Raw genomic sequence first — 22,980 nt, forward strand, 5'->3', positions numbered from 1 at the left:
GAGGAAGAAGTAAAACTTTCACTATTTGCAGATGACATGATTCTATGTGTAGGAAATCCAGAAAAATCTACAGCAAAGCTACTAGAACAAGTCAATGAACACAGTGAAGTGGCAGGCTACAAGATCAATACACAAAAGTCCATAGTGTTCCTATACACAAGTAAGTGCAACAAGAGGAGGAAAACAAGAAATTCTAAGGGGGCACTGGCCAGGCTCCCTAGTGGTGAGAGGGGCGAACAATGACATGTCAGCGGAAGCTGTGGAGGGCCTGCCAGGAAGGCCTTTCCCTGCTCCCTTCCTCGTTACTGACGCCAGGGAAGCAGATAGAATAGGGGAGCCACAGCAGCCTTTGCAGCATGAGGGAAAGGAAAGAAAATGGGAAAAGTGCCCTAGAACCTTGAAAAGAAGTAAAGAGGTAAAAGACAAAGAAATACACAGTAAAAGTTGTGTTTGGTAAACTTGTCTACATTTCTTTTCAAGAAATTCTACATGGCTAGATATGCTGCCACACAAAAAAATCCTTAAAATGCTATATGTATCTACACATTCTATGAAGCAAACACTTAAGTGTTCTTACAGGAAAGAAATGAATATTTATTGACACTGGACACTGTTCATTAAGAGACTCACTTTATATAATTAGCAACTTAAAGACAGGCATCTTCTCTTTATATCTTATTTACTCTTTTTAAATCCTCAATATTAGTAAGTATCTGGAAAATAGTAGGTGCTCAATCATTTTTTAAATAAACAAATAAAGGAGCGAATGATTATGTCAAGTTACACAATTCAAAATTACTGAAAAAAATTTTTTTTTCCTAACTTTTATTCATTCACACATTCTTACTTTTTACAATTGTTCTCCGAATAAGTGTTACACATTGTCCACAATCTGCTTTCTTACCTTCTGTCGGTGGAAATACTTCTTCTCCTTCAGTTTTACTTTCTGCCAGTTTCCCCGTTCTCAGCAACACTTCTGCGAAGCTTTCCACTGGGATGTGCTGATAGGGGTCATAGGTCACTTCAGACTAAATAAAAGAGGCAAACATGATTTAGTAGAGTGACATATTATGTTTTCTGGTGATTGAGTAACTTCTCACTTACTGAAACATCCTATTTTACATAAAATGTTAAACTACATTTTAATCTTGTGATTATGTCATAATGAATGCAAAGTAATATCACATGATTAAGAACAAAGTGAATGTATATTTTCTGGAAAACTTTAGTTTTGTTTATACTAAAATACCCACAAAAGCCTGACAGTTAAATCTGTGTCCTTAGCACAGTCCCCTTACCTCAGTGATGAAGGGATTGGAGATGACAGACTCATAAAAAGGATGACATCCTTGCTTTTCTAGACCTTCATTGGCTACAATTCCTGTTTGATAAGCACCACTAAATCCTTGCCCCTAAATAGAACAAAGTTAAGAATAGTAGATTAAAAAAGGGGAGAGAAGGCTGATTATAGGAGATATTGTTCAATGTGTTTTTAAGATCTAAAGAGAGAGAAAGTGTCAGAGGGACCTGGATTCCCAACAGAGACTGGAAACAGTACGGAGCTTCTGAGAACAGCACATTGACCCCACTCTGCAGAGCTCGCTTGTTTTCCTGGTCACTCTGACATCAACACAGCGGGAGCACAGAAGCAGCCAAGCTCCAGTGCAATCATCCTAAAACTTCATTTTGTACATATTGCTCCTGGCTCAAACACCTCCTAGTAGTTCAACATTGCAAACAGCCAACAGCATAAAATCTAAACAGAATTACAGTAAAGGTGCTCCACAATCTGGGCCCAAATGTGTCTCAAAATGCTATCTTTTGCTATTCTTGTCTACAAACTCTCCACTCCAGTCAAACTGATTTGCTTTACATGTCCAACTTCCTCTAAGCCCTTCCCCCACAATAAGGGTACTGGCCCAGTTCAGACCTAATCTACTGACACCCACCAGATCAAGGCAAGACGCTGTCATTTTGCTCCTTCCCTTATGCCCACCTCCTCCACAATGACCAGCCCACAAGTGACTTCAAGACCTACTCTAGTATCCCTGGTATGGTTAACTTATGTTTTGCTCTCTTAAGTAGACTGGAAAGCTCCTTACTGAAAGAGTCGAGTAACAGCCATTCACTCATTCCTCCAAAGTTTACTGAGTACTTATTTTATGCCAAGCATAGAATGGAGAAATAATGAAGATGCTGCAGCAAATGATAAAAATTATAGCTGACATTTATTAAATACTATGTATTACCTAAGACATAAGCTCTCAAAGAGTACAAGGTCCAACAGGTGAAACAGAAAAGTAACCATACTCCTAATGCAGTGTGATGCATGCAGTGACAGGAGACTTACCCCAAAGCCTAGCATATAGCAGCTCAATAAAAGGCATCTTCATTCATCCAACTGCTTGGGCTCTTAATCCATCCTTAGCTCATCTTTAGCTTTCCTCTTTCCCATATACCCACATCCAGTCCAACATCAGGTCTACAAAATGCATCCCCAAACCAACCCCTTCCCATGGGCTTCACGGCTGTCACAGTGGACCAAACCACCCTCACCTCTCATCTGGAGTAAGGTCCTAGCGATCTGTCTCTTTGCTTCTACTCTTGACCCCCAGAAGGCAGTTCTCCACAGTGCAGTTAAATGATCTTAAAAATCAAGTCAGATAAGGCAACTCCAGAGCCTAAAATTCTCCAATAGCTTTCCATCTTACTCAGAATAAAATGTGTGGTCCTCTCCACAGCCCACAAGGCCTCATACGACTGGTCTCTCCGCCACCCCTCTGGTCTCATCTCCTTCCTTTTCCCCTCGCTCAGTCTGTCCTCACCTACTGGCCTCCTTTGCACTCCGCCAAGTTTTCAAGCACACCCCTCCTCAGGGCTTCGCACCTATCCCACCCGGGTCAATCGTGTTTCTGCTCAACACGACTCCCCTCTAAAGGAACCCAACTTCCCCATCTAAAACAGAACTTCCTCCCCCCAGAACCACCCTTCCCTTGCAAAAGTTATCTTCATAGCACTTATGACCAACTGCCACTCCATCATGGAACATCTTGTTCACTTCTCTGTCTCCCGTCTGGAATATGACTTCCACAGGGGAAGGAGTTAGACTGAAGTCTTACTCCAGCCTATCTCCAGTAACCAGTATAGTATTTAACACTAAGTATCTGCTGAATGAACGAATAAATACAATCCTCAATGAATGTCTGGGGAGAACTGATAAATAGTTCTGTTTCCTCCAGTTCACTTTTCTAGTTTTAACACTAAAGGACTGCAGTGTGAGAATACAGAGAGGAGGAGCAAAGGGCTGAGGCATCACAGAAAGCAAAATTCAACTGCTCTACTCTCTGTCTTGACCTGTTTTCAGAACAGAATTAAAAATCCATTAAACTGTGCTCTTTTCTGGGAGCCCCAGCTGGCTCTCTGGACTACCAGCCTGGAGGAATACAGCAAAAGCAAGTAAATATTAATAAAATCATTTTCCTTTTTGTCTCACAAAACTGTAATTCTGACATATAACCATACCTCACCTAAACCTGTATAAGTGGCCACTGCAAGCACTCCTGGGGGTTCCCATTGCCTAGCTGATGGGGGGGCCAGATTTCTTAAGAGATTACTTCAATAATCTAGAGAAGATTAAGATGTAAAAATGTAAAAATCAGTGAAAACTGAAAAGAAGAGCAGTGCAGTGCTAATGAACTGACATAAATCACAAAATTCATTTTTTAAATGCGTTACTTACTCTAAGGGGTCGAAGGTAACTTAAAGATGTCTTCCACCACTGCCCGTCGCTGACAGTTTGCAGCACAGCCTTGGTGGTGGCTGTCGTGTTAGAAAGAACTTTCATGGTGGCAGCAGTGGTCCAGTGCAAGAAGTCAGCTGAATTCCTGCCTGCAAGACTTACTTCATCCTATAGTTTAAAAAAAAAAGGCAAGATTCAAACATGTGCTTTGTCATAAGAAAGTGATAATGTGACTGCTTAAAAATATAAAACACAAAAATGTAAATTTTAAAAATCAACCTTCTTTACAGTCTCCACAATACTTACCACACTCTTCAATTCCCTGGCTTCTCTATTGTTTAGTTGTTTGCTGTCTACCAACCTATTCCCCTTTAGCATGTCAGCTGCAGGAAAACAAGAGTTTGGCTGTTTCCTTCATCGCTATTCCCCAGAGCCAAGAACAGGCGCAGCCACGTAGCAGGGCCTCAGTAAATAACGCTGAATGGAAGAAGGAAGAAAACAGGAACAGGAGAAGGGGGAGGGTAAGAGCAGGGAGGAAGGTAACACCAACTCCAGGAATTTGGACAAGGGAGAGCACGTGTAACACCTAACAGGAAACAAATGACCGCTAGAATGAGTCTCTTTTCTCTCTCTTTCCCAGTCACAAGAATGATCCAAAGACAGAATGTTTAAGATAAAGCTTCAATAATTTTTTCTTAAAGAGCCAGAGAACAAACATTTTAGGCTTGGAGGCCATACAGCTTCTGTCACAATTACTCAACTCTGCCACTGTAGTAACTAAATAGAGATGTAAGATAGTGAGCTGTGGGACAACTTCAAGTAGGTCAATATACGTGCAGTTAGAGACCCTGATGTAGGGGTCCTGAAAAAATACTGGAAGAAACAATGCTCCAAATTTTCCAAATTTGATGAAAACTAGAAAACACAGAGCCAAGAAACTCAACAAACACCAAGAACAAAAAAACATGAAGAAACCTACACCGAAACTCATTATAATCAAACTTCTCCAAACCAATAATAAAGAAAAAAACCTTAAAAGCAGCCAGATAAAACAGGCATATTACATACAGAGTAATAAAGACAATGCTGACAACAAATTTCTCTCCAGGGAAGAGAGTGGGGCAACATCTTTAAAGGGCTCAAAGGAAAGGCTGCCAACTTAGAAATACTCAGCAAAAAATATCTTTCAGAACAAAGGTGAAATAAAGATATTTTCAAACATACAAAAGAATTCATGATCACCAGACACACTACAAGAAATGTTAAGGAAAGTTTTTTATGCAGAAAGAAATTGATATCAAATGGAAATATGGATCTGCACAAAAGAATGAAGAACCCAAGATACGGCAACCATGTAAAAATACAAGAGGTTTTTTTGTTATTTAAATCTATTTAAAAGGTAAATGATTGCTTAAATAAACATAATGTACAGTGGGGGTTAATACATAAATAAATGTAAATTATATGAAAATAATAGCACAAAGGACAGGAGGGTATAAATGGAAGTATACTACTGTAAAGTTCTCAAATCATATAATAGCATAATACCACCTAAATATTAGACTGTGATCAGTTAAAAATGTACACCATAAACATTAAAGCAACCATTAAGCTAAAAAAAAAAAAGGGCAAAACAAATAGGTATACTTAATACATGAAAAAAGGAAATAAAAAGAATCATTTAAAAAATCCAATTAATCCAAAAGAAAGCAAAAGAAGAGGATGAAGAGGAGGAAAAGGAGACAAGAATAAGGAACAAATGGGACTAATAACAACCAAATACCAAGATGAGAGATTTTAAACTAACATATAAACAATCACTTAAATATAAATGGTCTAAATATCCCAGTTGAAAGATAGAGACTGCAAGAATGGATAAAAAGCAAGACCCAACTATATGCTACCTACAAGAAATATACTTTAAATATAAAGAAAAAAATAGGTTAATAGAAAAAGATGGAAAATATATACACCGTGCTAACGCTAATAAAAGAAAGATGGAATGACTATATTGCTATCAAAGTAGATTCCAGAGCAAAGAATACAACCATGAAAAAAAAAGGTCATTTAATAATGATAAGAAAGTTAATTCATTAAGAGGACATAACAATCCTAAATGCATATGCACATAATAACAGAACTTTAAAATACAAGAAGCAAAAACTGATAGAGCTGTGAAAAGAAACCCACCAAGCTACAATTACAGTAGGTTTCAATAATTGATAGAATCATCAACAAATAAGGAATGATACTAAAGATTTGAACATTATAATCACAATAACCTAACTGACAGACATAGAACATTTCACCAAACAAGAAAAAAAGCATATTCTTTCCAGTACATAAGGAACGTTCAACTCATACAATGATGCTCTATGACCCAATAAAATCAATTTAGAAATCAGTGACAGAAAGATTCCTGAAAAATCCCCAAATATTTGGAAAAGTAAGTACCATAGATCAAATTGTCTCTGAAGAAAAGAAATTAAAGGGAACAGTAGAAAATATTTTGAACTTAATGAAAATGAAAATCAACCATATCAGAATTTGGAGTGGGGGGGGTGCTGCTAACATAGTATTTCAAGGTGGATTTATATCACTAAATAGCAATGTTGAAAAGGAAAAATGGTCTCATATCAATAACCTCAGATTCCACCTTAAGAAACTAGAAAAGAGCATATTAAACCCAAAGTAAACACACAAAAAAGGAAATATTAAAGATCAGAGTTGAGATCAATGAAATAGAAAAATGAGAAACAATGGAGAAAAATCAATGAATTAAAAGGCTGGTTCTTTGAAAAGAACTGATGAACTTCTAGTCACAATGACCAGGAAATTAGAGAGAAGATACAAATTAGGGAAGTGACATCACTATATAATTTACAGATATTAAAAGAATTACAAGGAAATAATATGAGCAACATTATGTCAACAAATTTGATAACTCGGTGAAAGACACAAACTATCAAAGGTCACTCAAAAATACTAATAATAGCCTACCTAGTTTGCTCTCTATTGAAGAAATTGAAATTGTAAGTAAAAAATCTTCCCACAAAGTAAACTCCAGGTCAGATGGCTTTATATTTATGGAAGAAATAATATTAATTCTACACAAACTCTTCCAGAAATGGAAAAGCAGGTAATGCTTTTAAATTCATTCTATAATGACAGCATTATCCCAGGAACAATACAAAAACATTACCTAAAACAACAAACAAACAAAAAACTACAGGAAAATTCATGAGCAGAGATAGAAAAATTCTGAACAAAATGTGAGCAAATTGAAATCAACAAGAAAAAAAGATACCACAATTAACATCCAAATTTTAATCAATGTAATTTATATTCTAATAGACTAAAAAACAGAAACTATATGTAAACATCTCAATGTGGAATAATCATTTAACAAAATGCAACATCAATTCCTGATTTAAAAAAAGAAAAGTTCTTATCAAATGAGAAAAACAATAGCATTTCATCAACCTCCTAAAGGCCATCTATGAGGAACCTACAGCTCACGTCATACAAAATGGAAGGAGACAGCAAGCTTTCTCCCAAGATCAACAACAAGGCAACACTGTCTGCCCTCACCAATTACATTCAACACTGTACATTATGCCTCTGTGACAGGTAAGGAAAATATTAGGCATTCAGATTGAAACAATAAAATTAAAATTGTTTTTATTAACAAATGACAAGACACTGCTGAGAGGTAATAAAGACGACTGTGCCAGTTTGTATATATTATGTCCCCCAGAAAAAATCACATTCTTTAATGCATTCTCGTGGGCGCAGACATGTTAAGGTGGACTGGGCTAGAGCCTATTGGTTCAGCATCCATGGAGATGTGACCCACCCAACTGTACGTGATAACTCTGACTGGATAATTTCCATGGAGGTGTGCCCCCCCCCATTCAGCGTGGGCCTTGATTAGTTTACTGGAACGCTATATAAGCTCAGACAGAAACAGCCAGCGGGCTACAGCCAAGAGGGACACTTTGAGGAACACCCTGGGAGAAAGCCATTTTGAAACCAGAACTTTGGAGCAGACACCAGCCACGTCTTCCCAGCTAACAGAGGTTTTCAGGACACCATCAGCCATCCTCCAGTGAAGGTACCCAATTGCTGATGTGTTACCCTGGACACTTTATGGCCTTAGAACTGTCACTTTGTAACCAAGCAAACCCCCTTTTATAAAAGCCAATCCATCTCTGGTGTTTTGCATTCCAGCAGCATTAGCAAACTAGAACCACCACCTAAATAAGGAAAGAAATATACAGTGTTCACGGGTTGGAAGACTCACCCCTGTTAAACAAAATTTGCCAGTTCTCTGTAATACAGTACCCTTGATCTTTGATAATGATTGTATAACTATATAGCTTTTATCATGTGACCGTGTGACTGTAAAAACCTTGTGACTGACAATCCCCTTATCCACTGTATGGGTAAATGAGTAATGAAATAAAGACAAAGAAAATAATGGGGGGGGGGGGATAAGGGAATGTGGGATGTTTTAGGTTTTCTTTTTTATTGGTATTTCTTGTTTTGGAGTAATAAAAATGTTCTAAAATTGATTGTGGTGATGAATGCACAACTATGTGATGATACTGTGAGCCAACAAATGTATACTTTGGATGGGCTATATGGCATGTGAATATATCTGAATAAAATTGCATTTTTAAAAAATGCCAGTTCTCACCTGGGGTTGGGAGTCATGGGGCTGGGGAGCAGGGAGTTAAAGCTTAATTGATATAGAGCTTCTGTTTGGGGTGATGCAACGTTCTGGTAATGGATGGTGCTGATCCTACTAGATTTGACAAGCTGATTCCAAAATTCATATGAAAATGCAATGGACTCAAAATAGGCAAAAGGACAGTAATCAAAACAGTGTGGTATTATAGACAGAACAAATAGATCAATGGAGCAAAAAAAGACTTTACAAATAGTCCCACACAAATATGGACAACTGATTTTTGACAAAGTTGCAAAGGAAATTCAGTGGAGAAAGGATAGTCCTTTTGACAAATGGGGCTGGAAAAACAGAATATCCATTAAAAAAAAAAAAAAGGACTTCAATCCCAACCTGCAGCATAAACGAAGTGAGCAAAGAACTAAACGTAAAGCTTAAAACTCTAAATCTTCTGGAAGAAATCATAGGAGAAAACCTTTGTGATTTGGAGTTATAGAAGATTTCTTAGATATGGTGCCAAAAGCACAATTCATACAACAACAAATCAAAAACTTCTGCTTCATCCAAATTATAAACTTTAAAAGACACTGTTAAAAGTATGAAAAGGCCATAGCTGGAAGAACATACATTCAAAATACATATCTAGTGGCAAGATACATAAAACTTTAACAGGAAACTACTCGATAAAAAAAAATGACAAAAATTTAAACAGATACTTCACCAAAGAAGATAAATGGATGGCAAATAAGCCCATGAAAAGATGCTCGACATCATTAGTCATTCATTAGGGAAATGCAAATTAAAATTATAATGACATAAACAAGCCTAGCAGAATGGCAAAAACAAAAAGACTGACCTTGGCAAGGATTTGGAGGCAATACAAGACGACACAACCATTTGTAAAACAGTTTGGCAGTTTCTTAAAAAGTGAAAGTTACATTTACCAAAATATCCAGCTATTCTATTCCTAGGTATTTACCCAAGAGAAATAAAGGAAAAAATATGTTCACAAAAGACTCGTCTCTGAGTGTCTATATCGGCTTTACCTGTAATAGCCAGAAATTGGAAAATACTCAAATATCCATCAAAGTCAACGGATATACAAATTGTAGTATGGCCATACAATAGAATACTACTCACAGATAAAGAGGAATGAACAATTAATGCATGCCATGAGATAGACAAATTTCAAAATAATTATGCAGAGTGAAAGACATATACTGTATGATCCTATTTGCATAATATTCTGGAAAATTCAAATGAACCGATTAAAGTGACAGAAAACTGAGAGTGATTACCTAGTGCCGGGGGTAGAAGGACAGAGAGGGGCAGGAAAGAGGGGCTGCAAAGGGGGAGCAAACTTTCGGAAATGACATGTATGTTTCTCTTGTGTTGATGGTTTCACAGGTGCATATATACGGCAAACTTATCAAATGGTACACTTTAAACATGTGTAGTTTACCGTAGATCATTTATACCTCCCTAGAGATGGTTAAAAAGAACATAGAAAAAAATCAGAGGCAAACTTTTAGGGTGCCAAGAGGCCTAGGCTGCAGCTGTGGTGGAATGACTCACCCCCTCAAAGACATGGCCTCGTCCTAAGCCCCCGCCCTGTGGGTGCGGACTCCTTTATAAACAGGACCTTAGCAGATCCTATCTGCATCAGGGCGGGCCTCACTCGGATGCCCCTGAGGCCCTTCTCAGCAGTCAGTAGGGAGGAAGCAGAGGAGGTGCAGGGACAAACGTCCCCAGGACGCTACAACCTCCGGGAGAAGGTGCGGCCTGGTGACGCCTCCACACTGGCCTTCCAGACGCGAAACCCAAGAGACAATCAGTTCCTGGTGTTGAACCCGGTGTGCCCACTTCTCACGGCAGCCCTGGGAAACTAAGACACCAGGCGAAGAACTAGTTTTCTGCACCTTTATGCTCTAGACAGGATGACACTACACACCACTGGGATATTGACATAAATTCGGCTCTCATTCAGAGACTACTTCTTCTCTCCAACCTTCAAATGGTTAAACCTGTAAATCTCAAACTGTGCCTCAAGGCACTCCAGGGCACTCCAGAAAACAGGGGTGCTGAGGAACAGTGAACACTTTTCTAGGGAAACCCAGTGAAGCCGGACACCATGCAAATGACCAGCTCTAAGTGGGTCACAGTCTCAACATTCGGTGGCCCTACATTTTGCTTGATATCTTTGTGAAGATTGGTTTTGGGCAACTGCTGTGATAAAAAGCAAGCACCATGAGAAAGTCAACGTAGGACACAAAGTGAGGGTAGTGGCATCCACACTGATCCTGAGGCTCGAGAAGCTGAGCAGAGCCCAGCAGGTGCTCGCGTCCTGTTAGTAAGTGACACGTACAGAGATGCGCACTGTGTTTTCAAATGCTTGTTAGGATATAGACACTTTTTAAAGATTGTTTGTCCCCAACTACTTAAACAAAATTATTAGGTATTCCTTCTCACCTAGGGGCACCATGAAAAAAGAAACTGAGACTTAAGGATGCCATGATACAAGAAAGTTTGGGATCCTCTAGGTTAAACCTATCTGATCATCCCAAACCTTAATTTGTGGAGGATATCCAGAGGGCTTTTACCATTTCCAGAATCTCCTTAACACGGGCTAGATATTCTGACCTCTTCTATAACCTATATTGGGATGGAAATCATTGGTGATAGTAAAATCCATTCATGAATCCATTAGATCACTTGAAGATAATAGAAGAGGGATGCCATCTTCTGGTTTTCCGCAGCAACATTAATTAGCAAGTTGTGACATCTTGGAATAGAATTTTCTCACATGAATTTTTGAAGTATTACATATTCCACTTGTTTTAACATGTGAAAAAAAATTTGAAAAAAAAAATGCACTCAGTTCTCAGAATAATTTCCTCAGAAGTTGTAGTTGGTTGATTTCTGTGGATTTCATCCCGACCCATTAATTTCATGGTGAATGTAAGGGGACTTCAGGCCTAGAAAGGAGAATTTAACCAGGGGGTTTCCCTTAGATTAACCACATCCTAAATGGTTACTCCTCTCATAATTGTAAAGCAATGAAGTTTTATAGTTTTGTTTTGTTTTTAATATGAGAGATACTAGTATAAATTGTCTTTATACCTAGGAAATATATTCAAGGATGCATTATTTTACTAGGATTGTAAAACTATTTTATCGTTGGTCTAATTTTAGCATATTGTTCCTCCCTGAATCATTTACAAAAGAAAATTGGGGGAAACAAAACAAAACAAACAAAAAAAACCACACAGTATATTAGTCAAGTAATCCCTTTCAAAACTATTTATAAAGCAGACACTGGGGTTCTTTATTTTTTGTAAATCTAATATCCCAATAATGAGATGCTCATGTTTGTTTCTTTGACAAAAGTTTCAAGTATTTATTACTCAGATTAATTAAGAAATAAATTATTCATTAGAATAAGCTTCTGTGACCCAAAGGTGGAAAAGTCAGACAAAGCACCATTAAAAAGTAAAAAGCATTGTTTTCCATCCAAATGCGTGATTAACAGTGTCTAAAAGGTTTATATGTGGCACCTCCTGCCAATCTTAAAGCAATCAGCTAAAAACCTAACTCCCATTTACTAATTTGAGAGATTACATGCTGAGAAAAATTTCAATGCATTAGAGTCTTTTAAATACAAATGACAAACACTACATCTGCTTTTCATCAAAGAAAAATATTACTTTGTTCCCCAATGCATCTATAAAAATGAAATTCAAAAATAAAGTTTTTGGTTTTATATATTAAAAAAAAAGTTTTTGGTTCAGTGTCCGACTACTTCTGTTTATCTTTTCTTAAGTATCCCAGTGAGAAGAAACAACAATTGAGGCCTAGTCTTTCAATTTCAACAGTCTTTTCACTTCTAGTAGAAGAATGGTTTTATCTGACTATTTAGCTCTACATCACACCATTAATGAATACACTATTTGAGTAATTAAACAAGAACAATAAGTCATGTAACCAATCAATAACTCAGGAAGCTATCACATTACAAGATACTTAGGGCAAGCGGAATGCCTTATATCAGACTGACGGCTGTCCTGTGTGGGAGACAGAACAGCAGCCTCCAAAGATGCCCACACCCTGATCCCTGGAACTCACGAGTCTGTTCCGTTGCCTGGTAAACAGCTATCTGCAGAAGTGACGAAGGGCACAGAACTGGGGAGGGAGACATTACCCTGAACTATCTGGATGATCCCAACCTAGTCACATGGGCTCTAGAGCAGAGGGCCCAAGAGGATGTCAGAGGGATGCACTGGGGAGTAAAGTGCCTGAGAGGGCCCCAACCTATCACGGCTGGCTTTGAGGACAGAAGAAAGCAACAAGGGACCACAAACCAAGAAATGCAGGTGGTCTCTAGAAACTGAGAACACTCAGTTCACAGCTGGCAAGGCTAACGGAGACCTCAATCCTACAAGTGCAAGGAATTAAATTCTGTCAAACTGATCAGCATGTAGAAGGATTACTTTCGAGAGCCTCCAAAAAAGAACACAGTCCCATGGGCACTTGATTTTGGCCACATAAGACTAGGCAGAGACCCAGTCAACACCTCCCCCCACCCACCCACCCAATTTCTGACCTATGGGAACTGTAAGATAATACCCTTGCATTGTTTTAAGTCACAAAGTATGTGGTAATTTGTTAGGGCAACAATAGAAAATTAATACACCATGTCAGGATACTTAATAGTCTGTAGAAAACCAGTGTGAATTTTATTCTTACTTCTAAGGAGAATTGTTTTTAAGCTATATTAATAAATGCTTAAATATACCCAGTTTGAGGTTAAGGTTTTCCATAAGATTTTTAAACCTATGCTTTTAATACTCAAAAAAATTGTGTTTCCTTTGGGATTTTTGGACATTAGGAAAAGTACAAACACTATCTCAATGCAATATTTAATATTATGTAATTATGAAAACAGCTAACATAGAAAAATAGACCTATTAAGAAAGGAAAAGTGCTGTTAAATTGCTCGTATACTGTAAGTGCAATCTTGAAAAAAAAAAAAAAAAAACTGTCTAAGGTTTTACGGTGAACAGCCAGCGCCTCTCCTGGGTTTCAGACTGTGGCAGACACTGGGATTGACTCACTCAATTCCTCTCCGACCCCCTCAAGGGTTGTCTCACTGTTGCTCGAGGCTGAAGACCTGAAGACTATATCCTCCAGACTCCCATACAGCTGGGCTCCATGTATGATCTTGTTTTCTTCAAATAGGTATAGCATGAAATTCGACGGTGGAACTCTAGTAGATACCACACTTCTATCTCTTCTGTTTCTAATAGCAAGCAGTATTTTTCCTGCTTTTTTTGCAGCTTAGTAAGAGAGGTCCCAGGGCCCATACCCTAGTCTGTGGGGTTAAAGGACAGGTGCGGGATTCCATAGGCTGGCTTGTACCTTGACAGACACAGTGGAACATTGGAAGCAACTAAGCCAGTAGCTTTCTGAATTCCCACTTCCTGTAGCAGGTCACACCTCCCTTAGCAGGCCAGTTCTGTAATGCTGCTCCAGTTCTCCTGGAAGTGTGGCTAAACCCTGCTCTCCCAGTCCTTGCAAGGAATTCCTAGTTCCTCAATTCCCCATAAAAAAAAATCCCCTTCAGCTTACACCAGCTAGATTACTTTCTGTTATTTATAACTGAACTTTGATTTTTTAAAAAAAGAGAGGAAGAAAGAAATATAGGCAGGAAATCAGAGATCAGAAAAATATATCATCTTTCTTACTCACATACGTGGAATGGAGGACATGGCATAAACCTAAGGCTTTCATTAGGCTTTCTAAAACCTTCCTTCAAGTTTGTATCTTGCAGTAACCATCTCAAAGAGGAGTTGGTCTAAAGGCAGATACATCTAACTGTAAATCACTGTATCCATCCAGCAGTGGGAAACTGAGTAAAAGAGACTTCCGGAACTGCTTCTAACCTGTGCTGTCCAGTTAGGGGACCACCAGCCACATGGGGCTAGTGAACTGTGGCCAGATGTGCAGAATGTGCTACTAATGTACAATACACACCAGATTTCACAGCCTTAGTACCACAAAATAACAACAGTAATAATCCACATGTGCTTAGCCACAAAGAACAAAGACCAGAGCAGAATGCACCCATTCTGCTGATAGATTTAACCAGGAGGGAAGAAGGTAAGGCTAAGCCTCACACTCTCGCTTTTTCTCACAGTTCCAGCAATCAGGAGAGTCCTTCATCCTCCTTTGTGGAGAGGACAGTGAGACAGAAACACTTAAGCTCATAAGCCAACACTTCTGAAAAGACAAGGTGGAAAGGCCCAGACAGGCAAATATTATTCTTTCTTTAGTAGTAACAGTAACAACAGCTACTGTTTCCTGAACGGTAGCGTGTGCAGGACTTTACAAGGTGTACTATAGGTGTGGTATGCATAAAACTTGGAGAGGAACACACACACACACACACACAACAGTTGCTTTAGTGGTGAGATTACTAGAGTTCTTTTCTTTAATTTCTTTACAATGGGTAGCTGCCTCATCAGGTCTGACCTAAGTCAACAGAAACAAGGTGTTTTGGCTCCAGAGCCCCAGAGGCTCCTCTCCTCTAAGGCCACCACCCAGCCAAGGAGCTTCTGCTGGCACACAGTGGAGCACACGGTGGAGCACACGGCACCTCCACCCCCACTCCCTTCCGGACAACTTGCCATTGTGTGCATAACTCACCACATTTGGCTTAAGCACACCTCTCTGTTGGCTATTGAAAGCTTTGGAAATCATGTGAACCTTGCTTCTTTCTGCTTCTAGGTTTTTTTCCCCAAATAAACTCTCAATGGCACCAGTGCTGTGTGTCTCTGACGTCCAGGAATAACAGTTTTGAAAGTAGTTCTTTGCCAGAAATACATCTCAGAAGGAATATGCAGTAACAATGCATTCATTCTCACCCCTCCCCCCCCACCACCAAACACACACTATACAATATGTAGTAAGTTTTTCAATTTTTTGGCTATACTTCTGTGTTCCTTAAAAAGCTACAACTGGGAGGACTCAGGCAAGATGGCAGCATAGAGAGGAGTGGAAGCTAAGTAGTCCCCCTGGAACAACTACAAAAAACCAGAAACAACTAGTTAATAATCCAGAATAACTGCGGGGGGACAAACGAGACCATCCATTCATTATACACCAACCTGAATTGGGAGGAATGCCCGAGAACACAGCATAAAATCTGTAAGTAAAACCTGCGGAACCAGGTCGGGAGACCCCCTCCCCCATAGCCCGAGCTGCAGAGCCGCATGGTGCCACAGAGAAGCTCTCTTCCAGCAAGCAAATACAGCTCAGCTGAGCTCCAACTGGGGTTTTAAGTAGCGAGCGTGAACTGCTCACTACAGGTACGCAGCCCCAAAAAACAGACAGAGGCTTTGGGTGACGACTGACCTGGGAGAGCCGGAGGGTTGCCTTGGACTGGGTCTGAAGGGGACTATCTGTTTCTTTTTCGGCTCAGTGGAGAAAGCCCCAGTCATTTTCAGTTTCCAGGGCTGTGAAGCAGAGAAGGGTGGAGACAGCACAAGCAGAGAGCGAGACCACTGAAATGCTAATGACCTTCCCCTGGGGGGGTCTGTCTTCTCTAGGAGGAAAGGGGTGGGCCCTTTCCATTCAGAACCAGACCCCAGAGCCTGGGGGAACAGGGCCATACCTCCTCACACCAGTCAAGAATTATAGGCTAACAGGCGTCACCTGCTGGGCAGAAAAGCAGAGTGACCCAAGGCATCAAAGGGTGGAGCAATTTTCTAAGACACACCCGCAGGGAAACCAGATACTGAATATTTCTTCCCTCTGGGACCTGAGCCTGTTCTGGTCTGGGAAAACCTGATTTGGATAACCAAGGAAACCATGCCTAGACAACAGAAAATTACAACCTACACTAAGAAAAACAAAGTTATGGCCCAGTCAAACGAACAAACGTACACTTCAACTGAGATACAGGAATTTAAACAACTAATGCTAAATCAATTCAAAAAGTTTAGAGAAGACATTGCAAAAGAGATAGAGGCTGTAAAGGAAGCACTGGACATGTATACGGCAGAAATCAAAAGTTCAAAAAACCTACTAGTAAAATCTATGGAAATGAAAGGCACAACACAGGAGATGAAAGACACAATGGAAACATACAACAGCAGATCTCAAGAGGCAGAAGAAAACACTCAGGAACTGGAGAACAAAACACCTGAAAGCCTACACGCAAAGGAGCAGATGGAGAAAAGAATGAAAAAATATGAGCAACGTCTCCGGGAACTCAAGGATGAAACAAAGTACAATAATGTATGTATCATTGGTGTCCCAGAAGGAGAAGAGAAGGGAAAGGGGGCAGAAGCAATAACAGAGGAAATAATTAATGAAAATTTCCCATCTCTTATGAAAGACATAAAATTACAGATCCAAGAAGCACAGTGCACTCCAAACAGAAGAGATATGAATAGGCCTACACCAAGACACTTAATAATCAGATTATCAAATGTCAAAGACAAAGAGAGAATCCTGAAAGCAGCAAAAGAAAAGCAATCCATTACATACAAAGGAAGCTTAATAAGACTATGTGCGGATCTCTCAGCAGAAACCATGGAGGCAAGAAGGAAGTGGTGTGATATATTTAAGATACTGAAAGAGAAAAACCGCCAACCAAGAATCCTGTATCCAGCAAAGCTGTCCTTCAAATATGAGGGAGAGCTCAAAATATTTTCTGACAAACAGACAATGAGAGACTTTGTGAACAAGACACCTGCCCTACAGGAAATACTAAAGGGAGCACTACAGGGTGATAGAAGACAGGAGTGTGTGGTTTGGAACACAATTTTGGGAGATGGTAGCACAACAATGTAAGTACACTGAACAAAGGTAACTATGAATACGGTTGAGAGAGGAAGATGGGGAGCATGTGAGACACCACAAAAAAGGAGGAAAGATAACGACTGGGACTGTGTAACTTGGTGAAATCTAGAGTATTCAACAATTGTGATAAAATGTACAAATATGTTCTTTTATGAGGGAGAGCAAGCAAATGTCAACCTTGCAAGGTGTTGAAAATGGGGAGGCATTGGGGGAGGGATGCAATCAGCATAAACTAGAGACTGTAACTAATAGAATCATTGTATTATGCTTCCTTTAATGTTACAAAGGTGATATACCAAGGTGAATGCAGGTAAGAGGGGGGGATAGGGGAGGCATGTTAGACACTTGACATTGGTGGTATTGTCTGATTCTTTATTCTACTTTGATGTAAGGTTATTTTTCCTTTTGCTGCTTCCTAGCTGTCATTTTTTTGTTTCCTCTTTCTTTTGCCTCTCTACCTTCTTTGACTCTCCCTCCTGCCTTGTGGAAGAAATGTAGATGCTCTTGCTTAGTATGAGCAGAATGTTCAATTAGGATGAACATAAATGTTTGGAAATGAACAGGGGTGTTGGTAGCAAGATGTGAGAATAACTAACAGCGCCGAATGGTGTGTGAATGAGGTGGAAAGCAGAAGCTCAGAGTCATATATGTCACCAGAAGGAAAGTTGGAGGTCAAAAGATGGAAATGTATAAAACTGAATCCTATGGTGGGCAATGTCCATGATCAACTGTACAAATACTAGAAATCACTTCATGAACCAGAACAAATGTATGACAATACAATTAGAAGTTAATAATAGAGGGGCATAGAGGGAAGAACTATATACCTACTACAAACTATATACTACAGTTAGTAGTATTTCAACATTTTCGCATAAACAGTAACAAACGTACTATATCAATACTAGGAGTCAACAATTGAGGGGGGTTGGTTAGGGATAGGGGAGGTTTAGAGTTTCCTTTTCTTTTTTTCTTTTTTTCATCTTTCACTTTATTTCTTGTCTGGAGTAATGAAAAATTTCTAAAAATTGAACAAAAATTAAGTGTGATGGATGCACAGCTGTATGAGGGTACCCAGGGGCAAGTGATTGTACACTTTGGATCTTTGGATAATTGTATGGTATCTGAACAATCTCAATAAAAATTAAAAAAAAAAAAAATTTAAAAAAAAAAAAAAGTTAAAAAAAAAAAAAACAAAAAACGGAAACAAATTGTAATTCATCCACCTACCCAGGAAACAGTCACTGAGCAACCTGGGGTCTCCTGCATCATGCACAGGACAAAACAGGGAGGTGATAAAAGTGAGGAAGAAGACTTTCTGGAGTTAGGGAGGGAGGCAGAGCTCCAGACAAGCAATTCCACAGTAACCTCGAGCTCTGAAACGGAAGCACACACAAAGTCCCGTGGGAGCGTCAAGAGAGAAGTTACACCTCCCCTGCCTGGAGGTGCACTCACAGAAGACTTCACAGAGAAGGTAAGATTTCAGCGGAAAAAATTTAGGGCTGACGCAAAAGAAAAGGTGATTTCAGGCAGAGGAGCAACTTACATAAAAACAGGGGGCCTGGAACAAAGCAGCATCAGCCCGGGGCGAGTCAAGGCGGCGGACAGGCGCGCAGGCAGGGCGCAGGACACAGGCCGCAGCCGGCAGCCGGGACCCGGGACCCGGGACCCACGCCACGCGGGAGCCCCAGCGCGATCCCGGGAGGAGGGAAGCCAGGAAAGACTCCGAGCAAAGGAAATCTCACAGTCAGATTCGTGTTTTAGAAATATCGTTCCAAGGACAAGGAAGCCAGTTAGGGCTCGAGGTTGTATTAGGTTTCTTAGTCTGAGTGCTCAGAAAACTCAAAGCAATTCAAGCAATGACAGAGGGGACAGAATGAGGTCACCACAGGGTGTTTTCCATCTGAATTCATGTATCAAGTTCAAGTGGTTTTATTTCTGATTAGTCTAAAGGTGAAAAGGGCATAAGGTAAGTCAGATAAGCAGAGCAGTTCAAGGACCCTGAATCCAACCACCCAACAAAGCACACGGTGACTAGGCTGGGTCTGAGGGAACATCTGGAAGGAGAAGAAGAAGGTCAGTCAGGAGCAGAGGCGAACGTGAGTGGCTCCCTGGGTGAGGTGAGATACAGGGGAGGCAAAAGTGAGCAAGGGAAGTTGTTGAGGAAGAAGTAGCAGAGGGCTGGGTTCACAGGGACAGGCAAAAAATAACCAAGACACATTGTTTATCAACAGTAAAGCGCAGGGATCTTGTTTACAAATTTAACAATGATCATGGCTGCCATTTATGGTCTATTCCGGGCCAGGTCCTAAGACAGGTACTTCCTATGGTCATCACTAAGTTTTAAATAACTCAGCAGAGTAGGTAGTAGAGTTCCCATTTGATAGATAAGTGAACTGAGAATCAGATTCCTTGGATATGCCCTCCATCTATGGTCAGCTGGCCCGGGGGTGTCTGCTCTCTCCCTTGCCTGATCTGGCTATAAAATGTGCAGTCCACTTCTTCTCTGCAGGGTTTTGGCACCCGGGCAATGTCGCATGTGCACACAAACAAATACGTGCAGTTAGGTTTATATTTATTTAAGTTTTTATCCTTCTGTGTTACAAATTAATGCAAACTCACTGAAGACAGTTTTAAAAGTCCTGAAGAGTAGGAGAAAAAAGATAATATTTATTCACAGGTCCCATGATCCAAAACAATTACTGCCGTATGTATATACAGCTCCTCCGGTCCTTTGCCCAGGCACAGGGATTTTTTTAAAACTTTTTATTGAAGTATGATATATTTGGGTAGCTTCTAATCTGGAGCTAATACAAACAGCGTGGCTCTGAACATGCTAGTAATTATCCTTTGGTGAAGATGCCTGGGTATGTACCTAATAATGGAATTGCTAAGGCACAGTGTACGCCTATGTTCAGATTTTAAAAATGGTGCCAAGTATTTTCAAAAGTGGCTATGCCAATTTACCCTCTAACCAACAGTTACAAGAGTTCTGGTTGCTCAATACCCATGCCAACATGTTTTTGTTTTTTCATTCATCTGATGAGTATGTAATGACATCTCTTTGTAGTTTTAACTTGCATTTCTCTGATGACTAACGATGTTAAACACCTTTTCATACATTTATTGGCCATTTGAGCATCCTCCTGGGAAGTGTCGGTTCCAGTCTTTGCCCCTTCTTCCACTGATGGTTTATCTTCCTTACACATTTGCAGGGGTTCTTTATATCTTCTGGATACACTTCCCCCTATTGGATATGTATATTATGAGTGTTTTCTACTGCTTTATGGATTACATAGCATTGCCTTAACGGTTTCTTTTAAGTAGTAGAATTTCTTCATTTCAACTCAGTCCAATTTATCATTTTTTAATTTTATGGTTAATACTTTTTGAATATTTAAAAAATCTTTGCCTAACCCAAGATCATGATGCTGGTGTTCTGTTTTCCTTGAAAGATAACATTTTTACTGTAATTAAGTAAAATTCTGTAAGTGCACTATCCATCTTCTATGAACTCAGAGTATTATATGCATACTTCTAATGCATATACCATAATATATTAAAATTATGATTTTTTTTGCTTGTTTGCCTATCTCCCCAAGTAGACAGTGAGTTCTTCAAGGGCAGGGATAAGTGTATTTATAACTCTATCCAGAGAGTGTGTGAAAAGCCCTATTCCACAATTTGGAATTGTAGACTGTGCCGGTCTGAAAATGTTATGTATCCCAGGAAAGACCCTGTTCTTCTAATCCACTCTTGTGGGTGCAGAATTACTGTGGATAGGATCTTCTGATTAGGTTGTTTCCATGGAGATGTGACCCCACCCATTAAAGCTGGGTCTTAATTAGTTTACTGCCATCTTCCAGAGACATTCTGAAGAGAGCTAAGAGATACTCAGAGACAGCCACTGAAACCAGAGCCGACACAGACCCAGACTTTTGGAGATGCTAAGCTAAGAGATGAAGCCCAGAGTGTGCCCTGGAGAAGCTAGGTGAGAACCCACAGATGCTTAAAGAGAAGCCACTGGAATCAGAAGCTGAAAGCAATGCAACAATGGGAGCAAAGGACCAGCAGACACCAGCCAAGTACCTTCCCAGCTGACTGAGGTGGCCAGATGCCATCAGCCTTTCTTCAGTGGAGGTATCCTCTCGTTGATGCCTTAGTCTAGACACTTTTATGGCCTCAGAACTGTAAACTTGTGAAATAATAAACCCTCATTGTAAAAGTCAATACATTTCTGGTGTTTTGCGTTCTGGCAGCTTTAGCAAACCAGAACATGTACATCTGTAAGAAGCCTGGTTTTACGGCCATGTGTAAATGTTTGAAGGTAAATTTTCAAGACCTTAATATGCTGTGTCTTCAGTAGCTAAATGTTACTCAAATATGATTTCATGTCACACTTTCAATCTTTATTCATTTTTGGAAACTTCAAGTATAGAACTAAATATATAAACATAGTAAGAAATATGACACTTAAGCAGAATAGAACTTAACTCAGAGGTGAATCAAATCAACTGAAAGCTACCAGAAAAGGCAGGTCATAAACAATTATTCTATTTTATAAAATGAACCTAAACTTTACTTCTGTTCATATGGATGGGTTAACGCAAGATATGAAATTGAAAACATACAAAACTTAAAAGTTTTTTCAGAAGATGAATGAAATTTACAGGTCCAGAAATGCAAGTAATAAAAGGATTTTCTATAAGAGCTTTGCCTAATGAGAATTACAAAAGAGAAAGTAAAATATAAGGCTCATTTGGACCACAGAAGAAGCATTCAATTTGGGTATAGTCTACCAATATTATATTGTGACTAGAGTCATTAATGAGGAAAACAGTTATCTTTCAGCTTCATACAATGGGATTAAAAAAAAAAAAAGAGGTTAGGCCAAATTTACCCCTCAAACGATTATTCTGGCACTTCTTATATTCAGAGTTGCATATTATTAATAAATTTAGGGTATATAATGGCAGAAAAAGATTAATCCCCAAAACCAAATCAACAATTCCAAGCAGAAAATTTAACATGAAATCTCATGAATGTCAAGTGTGTTACCTAGCTCAAAAGCTCACTTACTGAGCACTAGTAACACTTCCCAAAGCCAACAACAGCAGCCATTTCCCAACAGGCTCACAGGGACACAGACAGGGCCACATGGCAAGCAGAGTTCCCAGAAACAATTTTTGTTGATAATTCTTATGACAAATAATACATTTAAGCAGGAGCTTTCTCTGGCGTCAACAATAAAAGGGTTAGTTTCTGAGAAATCTGTTTGCTACTGCAAGCTGAGCTGGTGGAACATAACAAACTAGATGAGAATTATAAAGCCAGCTTGAGCTGAGCTCAACCCACTATCCCTCTCCCCTCCAACATGTCCTGAAATAGTCCAAAGCACTTCCCCACAGAAAACACTTACTTTCAGCAAATTTCTGCCTGAATTCAAAATTGCTGATAATGTTACTTTTTAGAAACACCTGTCAAAAGGAGCAATAGAAAAATATCCCGTGCAGTAAGTCACTTTAAAATTTCACTCTGCTTCAGTTCACCTACCAATTAAGACAGGTAAGTTTACAATCTAACCGTTCTCATCTTCAGGAGTCATGGACCCCTATAATTTTCTGAAGATGTGAATCCTTTCTCCAGAAAAATGAATGCACAAACACATGCACACACATGAACACATAAA

The 22,980-nt window shown here is 39.5% G+C and overlaps 1 protein-coding gene across 2 annotated transcripts in view; it reads right to left on the minus strand.

The window, feature by feature from the left end:
• The window catches only part of NBAS (NBAS subunit of NRZ tethering complex), a 397,863-nt gene that overhangs the window by 161,381 nt on the left and 213,502 nt on the right, over positions 1-22,980 (minus strand). For both annotated transcript variants that reach the window (XM_037813443.1, XM_037813445.1), the window contains exons 36-38: positions 3,740-3,907; positions 1,299-1,412; positions 905-1,028 (exon numbers count right to left, since the gene is read on the minus strand). In XM_037813443.1, coding sequence (XP_037669371.1) covers positions 905-1,028; positions 1,299-1,412; positions 3,740-3,907 — 406 coding nt within the window. The remainder of the gene's footprint in view (positions 1-904; positions 1,029-1,298; positions 1,413-3,739; positions 3,908-22,980) is intronic.

Source organism: Choloepus didactylus, chromosome 20 (assembly GCF_015220235.1).
Source record: "Choloepus didactylus isolate mChoDid1 chromosome 20, mChoDid1.pri, whole genome shotgun sequence".
NCBI lineage: Eukaryota > Metazoa > Chordata > Mammalia > Pilosa > Megalonychidae > Choloepus > Choloepus didactylus.